General features: G+C 44.8%; 1 protein-coding gene across 10 annotated transcripts in view; it reads left to right on the top strand.

Moving 5' to 3' along the window:
• The window catches only part of Cacna1e (calcium voltage-gated channel subunit alpha1 E), a 455,810-nt gene that overhangs the window by 360,026 nt on the left and 83,461 nt on the right, over window positions 1-12,323 (top strand). For all 10 annotated transcript variants that reach the window (XM_051147601.1, XM_051147606.1, XM_051147600.1 and 7 more), the window contains one exon: window positions 9,693-9,808. In XM_051147601.1, coding sequence (XP_051003558.1) covers window positions 9,693-9,808 — 116 coding nt within the window. The remainder of the gene's footprint in view (window positions 1-9,692; window positions 9,809-12,323) is intronic.

The following is a 12,323-nucleotide window of genomic DNA, read 5'->3' as shown; positions in this document are numbered from 1 at the left end:
GCTTTGGAGATTCTGTGTCCAAGGCCCCTCCAGTCTCTTCTCAACAGGGTAGCCAGAGACGGTCTTTGCAAGAGTCAGTCTTTATAACCACACTGCCATATCCCAGTGATTGTCCTAGTTGTACTGGGAAAAGTCAAGTCTTTGGAGGGCCTCCAGTCTCCCCAAGCCCAGGGAACAGATGTGCCACCCACATTCAAGGTGGACCATTGTCCCTCAGTTAATTCTCTACAGAAGCACTCTCACAGGCATACTTGGGGACATGCTGTGCCACCTCCTAGTCTGGTCAAGTTGACAATGAAGTTTAACCATCCCAGCCGTATTCTGAAATGATGCCTAGCATGTGGCAGACACTTGTAAGTTATGGTTTGGAGATGGGATGGATATATGCAGAGGAAGACTGTAGTAATAAGCTATCTCTGTTATGATATGTTCTCAGGAATGGGATTAATACTTGCAAGCCATAGAGTACATTTTATGTGCTAGATCCCAGACTTTGGGCTTCTTAATTGTTCTTAAGTCCCCACAATGACCACTTAAGATGGCTGTGGTAGCTATTCTGAGTTTACAAACTGAGAGCCAGATTTAAGAGCTTTGACTTGAGTTTCCATGGGGGAGCTTGTCTTCGAACCCATGCCTGCCCAACATCAGAATCTTTCATCATTAGACTTCAACCCGACAGATGACATCAGCTTTTAGATTAAAAAGCAAAACTGGAAGCACGTTTCCTTCTTTCTCTGCATCGACAAAATGGAAGACTTCAGTCTTAGAAGACAAAGCACAAAGGTTGTTCTTTCTTTGAGTTCCTATGGAAGCTTTCTCTGTGAATTTCCATTATGAAAGTGATGTGACAGCATGGAGTGGCAGGGGCATGGAGCTTGGCAAACTCAGCAAACTTATAGGTCAGCTTCCACTTGTTGCAGTCCTTGGACTGACAACCCAGTGGCTGGCGCTCTCTCTCTCTCTCTCTCTCTCTCTCTCTCTCTCTCTCTCTCTCTCTCTCTCTCTCGCTCTCTCCTTCCTCTCTCTCTCTCCTCTCTCCTCGCTCTCTCGCTCTCCCCTCTCTCTCGCTCTCTCGCTCTCTCGCTCTCCCTCCCTCCCTCCCTCTTTCTCTCTCTCTCTCTCTCTGCTTTAATTCTGCATACAAAAGTTGGGCTAGCACAGGTGGTTTCTCAGGACCTGACTGCTCGACATTCTGATCTGAGAGACCCGTGGCCTTTTTACTTTGCTATGGTAATAGAGTTCAGGGCCAGAGGCATGGCACTTCATGGAATGCCATTGATTTGCCCAAGCCTATTTGGAGAAGAATCTCTGCTCTTAGGAAGCACCTATTAAAGCGCCTCGTTTGGAGTATGGATGCCACAGTGTGTCTGAGAGTTTGCACCTGAACTCTCACTCTGCTTATGAGAGTCAACACCAGGGTGGGATTTTTGAAGGCCAGATTCTGTTTTAGCCATTTTTTTATTGACAACCTAAGTCTCCTTAAATCCTTCCTGGAACGAGTCAAGGGCTGAGATATAAATCACTATAATGTTACTGAACTGTGTGACCTTCAGTCAAGTGTTTGCCTTCTCTGGGGCTCTGTTTGCTTCTCTGGAAAGTGAAAGGAAAGGTTTCTGAGTATGGAACACCGAACAGTGGAACACTAACAATGAATAGTTCTGCCCCTGATCACCCCAGTTTACTTTCCTACAGAGATGCAGTTAAAGCCGTAGCCAATCTGACTTTCATGATTTTTGTGCTTGTTTCCGAATATTTAAGGTTGGTCATGTTTTTCTTTGTACCTAACCTAAATCCCTCCTTCCAGAAGCATGGGTCATAGAAGAATATTGGCAAGGGGTTTCCCATGTGGGCAGCAGCAAAGGACTCTGAAACGATGGACTCTAAGGACCAATAGCAATGTGATCATATGGCATGTGTGTGCTTTGCAAAGTCTGCATATGCTTCAGAGTGCTGGTGTGAGCATGTGTGTCTATGCCAGTGTGTGTGTGTCTGTGACGAAGCATGCAAGTGTGTACAGAAGTGTGGATAAACAGATCCTTGAGTCACACAGGCCAGTCCATCCTGGCAGGCTTTGTCTTCCTTTCCGGTTGCCATGGCAGCAGCAAGAGCCTCTGCATCAGTAAACAAAGCTCCCCATATATGCTGAATCAGGAGCAGTGCTCTGGAGCTGAAGGATAAGGCCAGAGCCAGTAGTCTTCCCCGAGAGGGCTTTACAGCAGTTCTTCCTGAACGTTTTGTCAGTAGATGAGTGGAGCGACCACCTTCCTTGTATCCTGGGGTGCTGAGGTAACAAAGCACAGACTGGAGCAAGGCTTTCGTGATCCTCACACCTCATGTCCCTAAGACATAGCAAACGTTATGATAAATCCTAGATTTGTGGTTGATCAAAGCCCCTCCTATCATCTCCTTATGGGCTAACACTGGCCACTTTAATGACACAGAGATCAGCTGCATTGTAGATTGCCTGTGGCAATAGCTCCTTTATAGTTTGATAAACTCACAAAGTAGAAATGAATTTTCATATTAATATAACATGGTTTGAAAGTGAACTCTGCCTTCTTTCCTTTAGCCCTCCAGGCGTATATGATGCATGTTTGGGGTATCATTGGCTGGTGTTAGTTATGTAATACTTCTACTTCATCTTATTGTGAAAATATAGAATTGGTTGTATATATGAGTTGATTTTTACAATTTATGGCTCCCATGGAAGCTACTGAAAAACAAAAGCAGTCACAAATACAAATCCAATAACAAAGATAAAATAAAGTCCCTTACCACCCAGTGCGGAATCGGGTTTCTTGAGTCCCATAACTAGCGTTTAGGAACCTGAAACTTAGCATACACATGCGGAGACCAGAGTGAAGGGTCAGCCAGACCCAGCTCCAGCTCACCTTCTTTCACGTTGTCTGTGTCTTGAGGGGACTTGCAAGTGATGCTCCCATGGAAGCAAAGCGGGAAGAGGTGCAGCCCAGCATTACGAATGGCAAGAGTAGGAAAAGACTCGTTTCTACACTGAAACACAGTTCAGATGTTTGTGACTGTCCTATCTCTTTACAGGTCACTGTTCCTAAAGCAGACTTGTTTCAGCTTCTTCCTTGGAACACAGAGTTTTACTGTGCCTCTGTGTGTTCATCTTAGTGTGTATAGGTAAATGTGTGTGTGTGTGTGTGTGTGTGTGTGTGTGTGTGTGTGTGTGTGTGGGTCTGTATGCATGTGCATGTACATGTGTGCAAGTGTGTATGTATCTGTGTGAAGGCCTGAGCACAACCTTGAGTGGTATCATTTTTTGAGGCAGAGTCTCTCCTTGGCAAGGCCTTACTAATTTGGCTAGATTGTCTGACCAGTAATTCCCAAGGTTCTTCTTCTTTTTTTTTTTTCCCCCTGGGATTACAGGCATGAGCCATTACACGCAACTGTTTTTGTGGGTTCTGTAGTTTGGATTCACGCCCTCATGCTTGCAAGTAAACACTATCTCCCTGGCCCTCTGTGGTCCTTTCTAATGTCAGCTCTGACTGATGAGGAAACTGAGACGTCCCCTCCCTGTTCATTAGCCGCAGATGCTGCCTGGATACTGTGCTCTGAGAATAGACCGGCTTGTGTTTCCGCCGCATCACATGCTGATTTATTTTTGTTCTGGTTTGGAATTCTAAAGACTAGACACAACACATCAGAGCTTGGTTGCACCACGGATATAGAAATGCTGGATGGAGCTGGTTATATACATTCACACCCTAAACCCAGACATGTGTCAGGAGACCTCAAAGGACCTGCACACCCTTCTACTGTAAGCCAGAGTTCTCCATTTAAAGTTCAGATGTTTTATCTAAAGAAACTGGACAGGTTGAGATATTCAGAGGGCAGTTCTTTGAGATTACCAAGTTCTGCAGGGAATTTAGTTCTCACTTAGTAACAGTGTCATCTGTGTGATCTCTTGGATTCTCCTAGGAAGGAGACAATCCTCAGGTCCTCATGGCAAAACATCGATAGAAGGGACATGCTGGCCTTTCTTAGGCCTGGCCACCTACACCTAAACACTCAGGGCCTGCTGGGCATGTAAGATCTAAGGAGAGAGTGGCTGCTTGTGTGGGGCAAATACAGAACATAATACTGCCCAACTCTTTCCCTCTTGGATTCAGTATGAATACATGAGCTGGACACACAATGGCAACTATGACAGTCATTTGACCAATGCTAGGAATTATTTCACAGGTCTTTATTAATCCAACACAGGAAATGACTCCTATACTGTTGTCTCAAATGAAGAGCTCCTTAAAAACAAAACAAAGCAAAGCAAACAAACAACGGTTTTTATATTCCTATTTTCCTCAAACTCGAGCTAAAACAAAAATCCCTTTTGTAGATTTTAAACATTAACTTCTCACAGCAAGGGAAGACAGAAAGATGGCTGAGGCACTGTGGAGACTGTAATTATCCTGGGATTGGAAGGTGCTGCTTTGAATTCCCATCCTTAGTGATCTTGGGTAAATAATCTGTCTACACCTTACAGGGGTTTTACAAGTACAACATACAAAAATGACCTTTAAACCAAAAAATGTAACTGTATTATATGAACATTAACTGCAAAGCTTTACTTTTATATGTTATGGGATCTACTTTAGTAGTGGGCACTGTGCTAAAAATTCTCAGATTCTGTTGCTTTGTGATGCTATTCAGGTTTTATTGGCCTCGTGGAGTCTATAGATTAGCAGAAGTGCAAATGGGTATAAACAATTTTTGGCACAAAGATTTGTTCTCTTTTCTAAAAAGTATCTTTATGCAGCTGTGTAAAAATATAGTATTGCTTGAATGATTATGAATTTTTAAAGTTTTTTTTCCCTCTGTGTGTAGATGCACATGTGTGAACTGTTTTGTACACACTCATGTATGTGAGTGCTGCTGCACATGTGACTCATGAAGAACTCAGGACAACTTCAGTGTCTGACACAGAGGGAGCAGGAAGAGTCAGGGTAATCCTCACATGCTAATGAGAAAACAAAACAGAGAGAGTCGCTCTATAGCCTGCACTGTATTTCTCCCTCCTCAGTGCTGCCACTGGGGAGGCTGACAAGGGTTGTGCATCCTTGGCTTTCATTCACTCAAGAGGCTTTTTCTTTTCTTTTCTTTCTTTCTTTCTTTCTTTCCTTCTTTCTTTCTTTCTTTCTTTTTTTTAAATAAAGGCTCGGCCCTATTTGTGTGGCTCCAGGCCTATGGGATCCAGCCCAGAAACCAGGAAGAAGGGAACCACATGTAAACTGTGGAAAAAAGGGAAGCTAGCCAGAGAGACAAGGGGCTGAGGAACTTTCAAAACATGGGGTAGGCTGAGCGTACTCCATATCAAATTGCACCGTGATAATAGAGGCCAAAAAGAGGTGACACAGTATGGCTGGCTACGTACGTTAATTCTACAGAGATTGTAGTTCAGAAAATGGTATCTGTGTTCTAGGGTTCTAGCAAAGCACTTGGCTCCTTTGGGCTTGTACAGTGATGAGGTTCCCCATTTCTGAGAACTTTGTGTTCCAGGGTAACGGTATCAGCATGCTCACTGATGAGCGCCTTGGCTGCTTTGAACCTGTTGAACATATACTATGTGCCAGGCTTGTTTCAATACAGGAAGATAGAAGCTGAGTGTAACGCTGAACATTTTAAAAATTAAATTTATTTATTTTTAATTCATTCATTTTATATCCCAACTGTAGCCCCCTCTCTCATCTCCTCCTAAATTCTGCCCTCCCTCTCTCTTTCCCTTTCCCTCCCCAGAAATGGGGTGCCCTCCTCTACCATCTGACCCCAGCCTATCAAGTCTCATCTGGGCTGCTTGCATCCTCTCTCTGTGGCCTGATAAGGCCACCCCTCCAGGGGGTAGTGATTAAAGAGTGACAACACAGTCCATGTCAGAGGCAGCCCCTACTCCCTATATTATGAGACCCACATGGAGACTAAGCTGCCTGTGGACTACATCTGAGCAGGGGGTCTAGGTCCTCTCCATGTGTGGTCCTTAGTTGGTGTGTCAGTCTCTGCGGGCCGGCCCACCAAGGCCCAGATTTTTTTTTTTTTTTTTTTTTTTTTTTGGCTCTGCTGGTCTCCTTGTAGAGCTCTTGTCCCCTCCATGTCCTTTGATTTGCCAACTCTTCCATAAGTCTCCTTGTGCTCTGCCCCAAAGTTTGGCTGTGAGTCTCAGCATCTGCTTTGATCACCTGCTGGGTGGAGTCTTTCAGAGGACCTCTATGGTAGACTCCTGTCCTGTTCCCTGTCTTCAACTGCTACCAGTTGTCTGTTCTATTTGCCCTCTGAATGGGGGTTAAGCATCCTCCCTAGGGTTCTCCTGGTTATTTACCTTCTTTAGGTCTGTGGATTGTAGTGTGGGTATCTAGTGGTATAAGGATAATAGCCACTTACAAGTGAGCATATACCATGCATCTGGGTCTGAGGATAATAGCCACTTACAAGTGAGCATATACCATGCATCTGGGTCTGGGTTACCTCACTCAGGATGATCTTTTCTAGTTCCATTTGCTTGAAAATTTCAAGATTTCCTAGTTTTTTAATAGCTGAGTAGTGTTCCATTGTGTAAATGTACTACAATTCTTTTTCCATTCTTTGGTTGAGGGATATCTAGGTTGTTTCCAGACTCTGGCTATTATGAATAAAGCTGCAATGAACATTGTTGAGCAAAATGACAGCCTATTGACTGGGAAAAAATCTTCACCACCCCTACATCCAACAGAGGGCTAATACTTATAATATATAAAGAAAACAAGAAATCAGACACCAACAAAAGAAATAACCCAATTAAAAAATGAGGTTCAGAGCTAAACAGAATTCTCAACAGAGGAATATTGAATGGCTGAGAAATACCTAAAGAAATTCTCAACGTCCTTAGACATCAGGAGACTGCAAAAACAAAAACAAAAATAAAAACAAAAAATGAAAAACAAAACAAAACCTCTGAGGTTCTAACTTATAGCCATCAGAATGGCTAAAAACAAAAATCTCAAGTGACAGCACATGCTAGTGAGGATGTGGAGAAAGGGGAACACTCCTCCATTGATGGGGGCAGTTGCAAACTTGTACAGCCACTTTGGAAATCGATCTGGCACTTTCTCAGAAAATTGGGAATAGTGCTACCTCAAGATCCAGTTATACAACTCCTGGGCATATACCCAAAAGAAGCTCCACCAAGCAATGCAGAATGGTTTTTACAAAATGCTCCTCTGGTTGGGCATGGCGGCACCTGCCTGTGCTCCCTACACTTGAGAGGCAGATAAAGGTGGATCAGGGACTCAAGGCCAGCTGTGGTGATATTAGTGAGTTCGGAGCCAGCCAGGGCTATAGTGAGGTCAACATAGAACAGAAAGAACGAGATTTAGACTAGGAGTTGCGGTTCCTCTCGGTGCTTCTGTGGTCTTGGACACTTGCCATTTCAAAGAGCCACGTGACGCCCGTTAGGCTTAGTTTTCGGAGTCAGGTAATGGAAACACTGTTACCATATGTCCTACATGCTCAAGAATGTTTCCTGTTGCTCTAGTCACATTCTGCTGAGATTCTCCTTTGTGGTGATCTTACTTGAAATACTACTTCATGTTGAATTTTTCCCAGCCAAGTCCCCAGAGCTAGTTGGAAATCTAAGACATAAACATGTATGAGAAGATGAAGTGGAAAGAGATGCTAAGTGGTCACACACAACTAAGCATAGCACCACTGAAGAACAGGGCCTCCTTCAGCAGCCGGTCCTGGCTTCTTCTATCCTCTCCATGTATTACTTAGAAAACTTCACTTTTTAAGTTTCAGAATCAAAGAACCAAAGGTAAGATCATCAGTGGGTGGTGATGCTATAACAAGCCACTGTTATTTCTCAATTGTTGACAATCCAGAAGAGATGCTACCAGCAGGTGTCCAGGGCTTGAGTTCCACTACCCAGACCCTAACCATCTCCGGCCATTCTCCATGTTACTTCTTCCTTCCGTTTCTTCATGGGACCTTTAGGAACTCACTGCATCTCCAGCCATGCGCACGCCTTGTCCCCATGTCCTTAGCTTGGCCACAACCACTGTGAGTAGGTCCTGTAGCCAAGGAACCAAGCTCAGTGTTGACAGATGTCCAAGCAAAGCATAAGCAGGCATCCCTCTGTGTCATGTTAGACCAGCGTCCTTTCTTTCCCCTTTGCTTTGCTACAACGATATCCCTCGGTTCCTGGATCATTTCTTCCCTGGACTTTAGGAACAGCTGGCAGGACTCACAGCAGGGGCCACACTCCCTTTGCCTGTGGATATGGTTCTTTATGGGTGAAAATCACCTTAAGGGCAACTTCCAACTGTACTCCTATGACACTACTGTAGTGACGGGTAGCTGACCTGGAAGGGTGGTGATTGGGAAAACATTGGTGGAAACGGTTTCTAGAGAATCCCAATAGTAGGTGATCAGTTCTTTTCTATCTGATAACCCATTAGCTATGCTCCTTTTTTTTTTTCTACCAAGGAACTCTGAGTACCACCTTTCTACTTCTCTTTCTTCTCTTTTCTCTCTCTCTTCTCTTCTCTTCCTCTTCTTTCTCCTCCAGAGTAAAAGACCTTGTGTGTGTCTATGTGTGCACATACATCAGAGACTAACCATGCACATCAGTACTCAGGAGCTATATACTTTATTGCTTGAGATAGGACCTGACATTGACCTTGAGCTAGGCTTGCTGGGCAGTGAGGCCTAAGGACCTACCTGTCCCTTTCTCTATTTCCCCCAGTGCTGAGATTACAAGTTCAAGTCACCACGCCTAGCTTTTTAAACAAACAAACAAAAAAAAAAAAAAAAAAAAAAACATGAATTCTAGGGGTCAAGCTAAGGGCCTCACACTTGTGCATCAAGCAGTTTGCCAAATGAACTGTCTCCAAGCTCTAAGATTTAGTTTCTTCCTTATGCCATAGAGTGTCTTTGTTCCTGTACCTGTCACTGGGTTCTTCCTTACTCTTGACCCCACTTCACCTTTCCGTCAGCCTTACTGCCCCCAGCCTCACTCACCTTCCCACTGTCATTCTCCAGGAGCCAGGCCTTATCTCATGTTAGTTCCTTTCTTATTTAACAGACACCAGGCATCAGCAGCCCTTCAGTCCTTCATGGTGTAAGTGTTATGGACTTACAGTGACATCCCCTATTGGATACCACGGTATCCTGCACACCATGGCAATGGCTTCATGGGTTGAGTCTGTATCCTTGCAAGTTACTTAACTTCTCCAAGCCCTAATTGCCCCCTCTGCCCAATTGTGATGTTCACAGTTTTTTATTAGACCCTCGGGAGGATTAGATGAGCCTGTGTGCTAGAAAGCCTTCTTATGGCAGTAGCATACAACTATTGGTGAATATACCTTAGTCACTTACTGAAAATATAGGTGAGCAGTGCTTTGGAGAGGGTTGAGGGTTCCATTGTGCCTGAAGATCATGACATTGGAAGCTGTTTGTCATGTGACTAAAATGCTCTTTTCAACACAGAGCGAACCGAACAGGGCAAAGGCTGGCGAGGCCCCTCGCCCGAGGTGGCATGACGATGGCTTTTGTAGAACACTGGAGGGGGATCATCTTGCAGCTTGGGTGAAGGGAAGGTGGAAATGGGATGAGCAGAAGCATCCAAATGCTCGTTCTCGCTTCACTCTTCCTCTTCATCACGGTGTTCTGAAAATCCCGGGGATTGTCCTTGTTGTCCATAGGGAATTTGCCAAAGAAAGAGAGAGAGTGGAGAACCGAAGAGCATTCATGAAGCTGCGGCGCCAGCAGCAGATTGAGCGAGAGCTGAATGGCTACCGTGCCTGGATAGACAAAGCAGGTAAGGACGGGGATTAGGGGACTGGTGGGTAACGGTGCGCGCGTGCGTGGTAGACTAACCCTGCCTGGTGCCTCCAAAACGTCCACCCATCAACCTAGATTAGAGCGGAGAGGAGTGCTGCATGCCCTGTGAGGGTTTAGGCTCCCTTCTCTTTGGATCTTTGGAGGTCTTTGAGAGTCTAACTCTCCCCGATTTCTACTAAACATCTTCCACAAAGCAGGAGTGCTACCAAAACTCAGCTCAGTAAAAGAGAACAAAATCCAACCCTGAAGAAAGCCAGTCTGGTGATATTTTACACTCCGTGGCTGATAATCCCTGTATTCAGCAACTACAGACTGGATACCTACTTTGTGCCAGCAACTCAGAGCACAGGGTTGAGCCAAGCAGACCACCAGGACGCCAATGGTCATGTCTTCTGGACCTCATTTTTTTTTCTTGAGTTGGGAAGGAAGCAATAAACAAAATAGTTAATGCCTTACAAGGAGCAGGTGACAAAATAGGTCAAGCAGGATTGTGGGGTGAGGTACTGCTATGATGTCCCCACAAAAAGCTCAACACAAGCCTGTTTGTATAGAAACTTGGAGACGTTGAGGAAATAACCACAGAAAGATCTGGGAGAGGAGAATCACAATGTTAACACAGTTTTAAGGGTGTGGCCACTGGGGCCCCAGCAGTAAAGGGGACTAGAACAAGGTAACAGTGGCAGGAGGCAGTATGAAGGCAGCCTTAGATCCATCACAGTGGTTATGTGTGTGACCTGATGGGTTATCGGGCTTTCTAGTGAGCAGAGGTGCCCTGGCTTGAGATTTTAAAGGAGATATGTTTTGCAGAACTAGAATTAGACCATAGAGAACAGGGCCAGCAGCCAGGATAAGGTGAGCGTAGGGCCACAGCAGCTGTCCAGGCAGTAGACAGCAGCGAGGACAGGTGTTCACCTGGTGCCTGAGCTGTCTTCGTTGCTTACTCATGGGATGAATTTGAGCCCAGCCATAGGGAGGGGTCCACACCTGCCATGGTGGCATTAGTGCAGAGCCACCAGATTCAAGGTGGCTCAGGTGCTTATGAGAGGCATCAGTCAGCCATTCTCTGACAATAAAATGGAAGCATTTGCTTTCAGTATTATTTTAAATACTGGATTGCATTGGTGAGATAGATAGATATATATATCTTCGTTTTCCTCCAGAGCAAAGAGTTATTTTTTTTAATAAAAAAAAATTCATGTGACAGTCAGCATTTTTCTCTATTCCTAGTAGGAAGGTCGACCACAAATGTGAAGTCATAATAGGACAATAGGACCTTGATTAGATGTTTTATTCTGGGAGTCTTAGTCTTCCATGGAACTTGCAATGATGTGGTTACACGTAGTAACCTTCCTTAAGCTCAGGAGTCAACTTTGATTATCTACAAAGGCTGAGAGGAGATAAGTATGATTTAAAGGCAGACACATACTCCCTGCTTGGGACATCTGCATTTCCTTGTCACCTTTGGAGGCAGGAGCTATGCATTCGACTGTGTGTCCATTTCACCCCTTTCTCTTCCAAGCCTATTGAGTAGGGGTGAGGGGGATACAGACTTCACCTCCCTCTTCCCAGAATGGTAAGTCAGCCTTATCATGGGAAGGCAAGCTGATTTGCCTTCAAGCTCGGCAGGCAGCTTGAAGTTTCCAACTGTCCTTGGCATCCTCAGTAGTGGAGCCATCTGACAAACTGCTGAGTGAGCTGGCAGCAAACCCCAGGAAAGGCTTCTCCCAGGCCTGACCCACCCAGGATCAGGTGCCATGGAATGTGGCACCTTTTGCAGTGTGCTCTCCCAATCCTTGCAAATTTCCGATGCTTTTCTTTCCTCCACTTAGCAAAGGCAAGCCCCCTGTTCCTCCTCCCCACCAACCCCTACCCTCGTCTTAAAAGAAAGAAAGAAAGAAAGAAAGAAAGAAAGAAAGAAAGAAAGAAAAAGAAACACTGCAACATCAAATAGTGCTTCCTGTCCCTTCCATTTACAAGCGGAGCATGAGTGAATCAGAGACATATGGGTTACATTTCCCTGGAAAGACACTCAAGTTCGAAAGCAAACTTGGCAAAAGGCATTGGTGGGGGAAGGGTGGTGTTAGTGCATCCTGAGCCCTTGCAGTGCTTCTCAGAACTCCTCAGAAGCCCTGTACATCTCCTATCTGCCTGGGGAGCTCTCAGATCTGCCCATGTCAAAGTCAGGCTCTATGCATAGCAAAGGTGACTCCTGGCTAACATAATTAAGTTTGCTATGATATCATTAGCAGAGACTTAGTTTTACAATTATACCCTCCAAATGTGCTATAAAATGCCTTAAAAAAAAAGAAACCCTGAATGCCTGCATGAAGTAGCACCCCACCCATACCACTCCACTTGTTAACGTGAGATTTCACCAGAGGCTGCACTTGAAACCTAAGCTAAACATTTATGATGTGATGTAATGGCTACCCTGTGTGGTCATGTCCAAACCTCAAAATATTCCCTGGGAAATACATACTATATGCTTTCAA

The sequence above is a fragment of the Acomys russatus genome, chromosome 6 (assembly GCF_903995435.1).
Source record: "Acomys russatus chromosome 6, mAcoRus1.1, whole genome shotgun sequence".
NCBI classification, from domain to species: domain Eukaryota; kingdom Metazoa; phylum Chordata; class Mammalia; order Rodentia; family Muridae; genus Acomys; species Acomys russatus.
This window is presented reverse-complemented; position numbering and strand designations above follow the sequence as displayed.